Source organism: Halictus rubicundus, chromosome 10 (genome assembly GCF_050948215.1).
Source record: "Halictus rubicundus isolate RS-2024b chromosome 10, iyHalRubi1_principal, whole genome shotgun sequence".
NCBI classification, from domain to species: domain Eukaryota; kingdom Metazoa; phylum Arthropoda; class Insecta; order Hymenoptera; family Halictidae; genus Halictus; species Halictus rubicundus.
The window spans coordinates 12,760,719-12,766,549 of NC_135158.1; the positions used below are offsets into that span (position 1 = coordinate 12,760,719).

General features: G+C 42.8%; 1 protein-coding gene across 1 annotated transcript; it reads right to left on the bottom strand.

The window, feature by feature from the left end:
- Positions 1–764: 764 nt before the first annotated feature.
- Nhp2 (NHP2 ribonucleoprotein) lies at positions 765–1,872 on the bottom strand. The gene is made up of 3 exons (XM_076795221.1): positions 1,445–1,872; positions 1,266–1,338; positions 765–1,186 (listed from the first exon to the last, which is right to left on the bottom strand). Exons 1-3 carry the CDS (start codon positions 1,611–1,613, stop codon positions 955–957), a joined length of 474 nt encoding a protein of 157 aa, XP_076651336.1. The 5' UTR covers positions 1,614–1,872; the 3' UTR covers positions 765–954.
- Between the last annotated feature and the right edge of the window lie 3,959 nt (positions 1,873–5,831).

A 5,831-nucleotide genomic window follows, 5' to 3' on the forward strand; every position in this document is an offset into this window, starting at 1 on the left:
TGGAAATATTCGTCGTACGGTTACCATTCGATCATGACGATGCGTAGCGTACCCTCCGTAGCGTCGTGTTTTTATCCCCACCATCTCGTAACGATACCAATCGTCAGACTCGACGAGTCGTCAGCCAATGAGGATCAAACTGGAACAGCCTCCTCTGCTCCCGAACGTCCCGTCGTGTTCCCCGAATTGCACGATCTTACGGTGGAAACGCTGCATTCGAACGGTGATACGATTAACGCACTGATTAACGCGGGTAAGATTTATATTTCGCGCGTTCGATTATTCCGTTGCTTCGACTACACTTGACAACCGCGAAACATGTTGTCTTTTCGAATACGATTTCTTAAATTTGAATCCTACGCTGATTACGATCGATAACACAATTGGTACATAATCTTTCTGATAACTCTCGATTTTACAAGCTAGAAGTTACGCTCAGAAACAAAATTATCAATGAAACCGCAAGCAATCGTTCGGAAGTCTCGACTGACAATCCAAAACGATTTTCAATCTTGATCGAGATCGAGATCAAACGACGATGTCTATTTCAAATTTAATTTTACCCGCTTGAAATAAAAGCAAAGCTGTATATACGTATGTATGCATGCCGCTTCGAGAAATATGATTTTTATCTTAAGCTAACTTTTAATATTCTATTTTCAAATGCACAGGTGATAAATAAAACTAATTTTTAATTAAACATCAAACAAGTGGGAGCAGTTTCTATCTTCCATTTTTAACTCCATATAAAGAGTGGTCGTCTTCTCGTTTTATACATTTTTTATTCTTTTACTTACATTAATCTTATGATTGTAGTGAATCGTATAAAAAATGTATCGTTTTGGATAATCTGTGAACTGATTTTTGATAATACTTGTTGCTCACGATTCTGAGAAAAATATTAGTTTACCGATGAATACATCTATTGTATTTACAGTGGTTCAAGGCACACGATTACAGTGGAGTAGACAATGTGGTCATTGCAGCTTTGATTTCTTCGTACAAGTCTTTGTACTCTGGGTGCTCTTTAATTAACACCATTAGACTGCCCCTTTTCACACCCATCGCGTTACCAATATCTTGTCTAGAAGGGGTGTAACAATATGGAATGCTTTTGTCTTCGCACACAACTGGTAAGTGACACATAATTTCTACGGGAAACACGTCACCCGCAAAGACCACCAACCTATCGAACAAAATATTCCTTGTTAAAGTACGATTCTAAATGATACAATTTTTACTTAATTACGAACGAAACAAATTACCCGTGTTCTCCTTTACGGAGATGTTTCTGGACATCTTTCAAGCCATTTCTAAGATAGGTTTTCTGCTTTGAAGCTGAAATGTTTAAATTAAAAGTTACAAATATTACAGACAAACTATTAACGCTCTACACATAGGGAAATGTACTATGGACAGGTATTTGTGTTTTACTGGTACATACCTTTCTTTATACATTTATAAATCTTTTTTGTCAGCTTCTTCGGTGCCATGGGGTTAGCTATGGCATTCACATACTTCAATTTATCTTCGTAACTAAGTTCCGTAGCTTCCGGAGCATCAGTTTCTTTTACACTGTCGTCGATATCCATTCTACCTTGTGAATCGTCCATTTTACAAGGAAGAAATAATTATTTTTTCAGTTAGAAGTTTATTTTGCTTTCTCCACGTGCTTCTATTTATCGTTCACCCTACTCCGGAAACTGACTACTGAAATGGGGCAATCTTTTATAGAACAATCATGCACATTTAGACTAAATTTTTTCTCTGTCGGCATTAGATAGTTCAGAAAATTCTCTTAGCTAAATATTGTATACTAATAACTACTAGTTACAGCGTTTATAATTAATATTTAATGATTTAATACATAACCCCATATCGTGGAAAAGAATCATTTCGCCATCTACAATAAAATGCCCAAGCCACCAGTCAATTTAGAGTCTCTTTTTATTGGTAGATGGCGTCAGGTGTTTTAAGACAATAAGCACACGATCTGGAATACCGACATCACAAGTTTCTAGCAGAGAGGAAGTGAGAATCCCCATTTTTCCTGCATCATCTTTTATCCTGGAACAGAACCTACATCATCTTTTTAGCCTGGAACAGAACCTGCATCATCTTGTTAGCCTGTATTAGAACCTGCATCAGCTTTTAGGCTGGATCAGAGCCTACATAGAAGAGCCTCTTTTAACATAGGAGTAGCATCCACTCTGGCATTATTTGGAATCCGCTGCTAATGATGCAGGTAAGATGATGCAGATTTTGGTCCAGGCTAAAAATTAGACTAGGGGACAGCACTATACCGGGGACACTAAAATCTCGGGTGTGAGCACTCTCATTACCTCTCTGTTTCTAGTTTCTGCATAATTCCTGTTACTTGCCATCGATAAACAATATTCTTCTTTTACAAGTTACCATCTCTATTGTTCACCAGCAGTAGGTAATATACCGACATTGCAGAAAGTGCATCGGTGAATTGAGGTACTTGGTCCGATTCGAAGAGATGTCGCTCGAATGCGGGCGGGCTCTACAAATTCCATGTTTTAGAATCCACTGTGTCAGGACAGACTTGTAGCGGCGTTATTATTGCTATTTGGTTGTACCATGACCTCCTTTTACGTGGCGCATATGAAGGCATACTAACCGAATGTGAAAACATCGTCTCGGCAGTTAAATGGCAACGATTTATCCACGGGTAGATCGATCGGCTGCGTTTAATCTCTGCGGATCAATCGACAGTGCCGGCCACTCTAGTTTTTACCTATCGTTCAGCATTTTCCATGCCTCCTTATGTGTTCCCATGGGATTTTTCACCACTTCCGACAGTGCCGGTTGGAGCTACGAAATCGTACTTCATGATAGGATCACTTTGGTCTAATTGAAAATTCGGAGTCATGTCAAAAAATTAATAAATTCCGGCCGACAGCGCGAAGAAAAATGGCGGGATTTTAAGGGGTGACTTTGGACCGATTTTAGAATATGTTCTCGTAGGATTTTTCGAACTTGCGAGGTCTTAAATTAAAGGTGGAAGATCGTAGTTTCCGATAAGACCATTCAAGTTCAAAGGAAATTTGGAAATCGCGTGGCAAAATCGATGAAGGTACAAGAAAATTAGATTGTACGAAAGAGAAACAGAACTTTATTTTAGTCTAGCAGAAATGATTTATGTGCACATTCGGTAGACTCTGTTTGAAATCTTCGTGACTCGATATCGCCGAGTAATGGGCTAAACGAGAAGTCTGAAATAGGTCATTCGGGGTTCCGGTCCTGTGAAATCAGTATAGCAAGCGCACGCTCGCGGGTGTCGCCGGCCGGGATCGCGACTCTCGAGATTGTTGTTCGATTCGGTTGCGCGAACGAAATATGCGTCCCGTTGGAAGGGTGATCAGCGTGAAATGCCGGGTTTCGCCGAAATGTCTCCAATTACCCTGACTCGGGCCAGTTGCGGCGTTGTTTTCTCGTGGAAACGCGTACACAACAGGAACAGGAACAGAACAGAACAGAACAGAACGCGGTGCCTCGTCGCCGGCCTCCAACACTCGATACGCGTGTCTCGAATGCTGTCGAGCGATACGAAACACGGCAGCCACCGTACACGTACACGCGAGCGTGAATTTTCGATGGCTCGGCGATTGTGTGGGTGGAGGAACACGTCCGCACACCGAGGCCCGCCGGTGAATCGACAGGCATCGGAGTGATTTCTCGTGTCACGTGTGTGAGCCTCGCGTATTTGGTGTGTGTGCCACCCCCACGTGGCTCTGCACGCCAACCACACACCTGCACACACGCCGGGTCTCCGTGCATGTTGCAGCCTGTGTGCAACCTACACGAATATGATCGTTTAAATGTCCCCATCTGCGTTTCTCTCTCTCTCTCTCTTTCTTTCTCTCTCTCTCTCTCTCTCTCTCTCTCTCTCTCTCTCTCTCTCTCTCTTGCTTTCTCGCTTACCCCTTTTCTGGCTCGCTCCGTCTTCCTCTCCCTCTGTCTCTCGTTCTCTCTCTCCATCTGTCTTTTCCTCGCAGCACGTTTATATACGAACGTCTAGCGGCTCGTCACGTGTTCGTGTCAAAATCAATATTTGGCGTTACTAGGTTATGATAACAGTGCACCGTGTCGACGACGCTGGTGTGTCTTACGTACATAGCGACGCGGGTGGCCCACTCGTTTAGGCCAGCGCAGACGAACATGTTTCATCGGGCGTTGTCGCCGCTGCTGCGTGAGAAGCGATTGGCAAACGCGTGTTGCAGATACTAACGAAACATAGACTGTTCGGCGGTCTTGTCGAACTTAGTTAATTCTCCCGGATTGCTTAAAAACAAAAAATAAAAATGAACTTTGACGAGGTGGAACGTTTATCTTCTTCGAGTGGTTCAACCCCCTAGATTCTGACGGAATGTGCACTCCCCTCGGTTCAACCTGATCATTTCTGTAGAAGACTTGATTTATTATAGAAAATATTTCTGTAAAAATTTGTCATCCGAAACCCCATTCTCTTTAGATGCCATTATATTTAACAGCGATTCTTTAGTTGTCTTTCTAAAATCGGTCGACGATTTCCGAAAAATTTTTGGAGTTATCATAATGTACTAACGTCCTCTGAAATTACCATTTGAAATGTAATTGTAACTGTAATGCCTACTAATCGGCATCCGGTACCTTCACCCTGTTGGCTAAATGTTGAAAGTAGAATTTTGTTTTCGCGTTGGCGGAAATAAATTGCATTCGTCGCGTTTCCTGTCCGGACTCTCCGCCACGAGTCTGATTCGTTATTAAAAGACTAGGGATTAAAAATGTCGCGAATTTTACGTGGTTATCTGGTAATGCAGCGAGGCAGAAATTCTAATTTATCGCGCATTCATTTTTACCCAGCGATTAATTTTCCGATCGGTGATGATTCATTAGTGTCCCGTCGCACCTCTTATCAGAATTTATTAAAACTTTATCTGCTGGACTCCTATTCATAGAATGTCCCGTGATTGCGCTGTATCGAAAAGGAGCCTTTAAAAGTTGTCCTTCAAAACACGGGGTTTCCTCTAAAATTATTGGATTCCGTTATACTGGGTGTGGATTGTTACTTTACGATTAAAACTGCCACTAGTGTCACCATCCTGAAATATGGACTGCACGCTCGCTGATAGGTGAATGCATTCGCAAAAATTAAATGTCTGCCGAATGTATTAATATCGCACGGGCCGACGACCAGCCGAATCGAACACCATTTTACCAGTAAATTCTGCATCCTCGAAAGATATTCTGAGCTTCATTGAAAATGGTGCAATGTCGAAATTTCGCTCCGGACATAAACTACCCAGGATGCCTGCAGAGGGTTAATCCAAGCACGACGGAATGCTCGATATTTGCCACAATACATCGTTCGTTTATAAAATCGCGCATTCCTGACAGCGCTTCGTTCGGTAAATAATTTTTCTTCTTCTGGAATTGAACAATGGCGAAAGGTGGGGGGGGGGGGGGGGTTTTATGAACGAGCACCAGTTTAGTCTAAACGCGCCACCATGTTGGCGAGATAGCACGTTGTTAGAGGGGCGTCGGTTGGACGCGGTTGAAGCAGCGCGGAAAAACAAACGGATCCGTGGGGAGCTCGCGTAAATTGCAGAAAACGTAGCCTGACAAGCAATGAATTTTAATACGCGTAATTATCGTCGTAATTTGATGCTACCCTGGAAGTTTCCAGCCGAATCGGTCTCGTTCTATTCCAGCTACTTGGCATTCCGCGTTTCCGCCGCGCTTTCGTTACCCCAAGAAGCGCGGCAGGAATGTTGTGCTTACTTAGCTCGTCGAGTGGATCCCCGTCCTCGGAGGAATACAGGCAC

Bases quoted from the DNA above. Each gene is read 5' to 3' on its own strand.
- Nhp2 (XM_076795221.1), bottom strand. From the start codon at position 1,613: ATGGACGATTCACAAGGTAGAATGGATATCGACGACAGTGTAAAAGAA. The intron at 1,339-1,444 runs GTATGTACCAGT...TAAACATTTCAG, and splicing joins TTATAAATGTATAAAGAAAG to CTTCAAAGCAGAAAACCTAT. The intron at 1,187-1,265 runs GTAATTTGTTTC...TTTGTTCGATAG, and splicing joins CTCCGTAAAGGAGAACACGG to GTTGGTGGTCTTTGCGGGTG.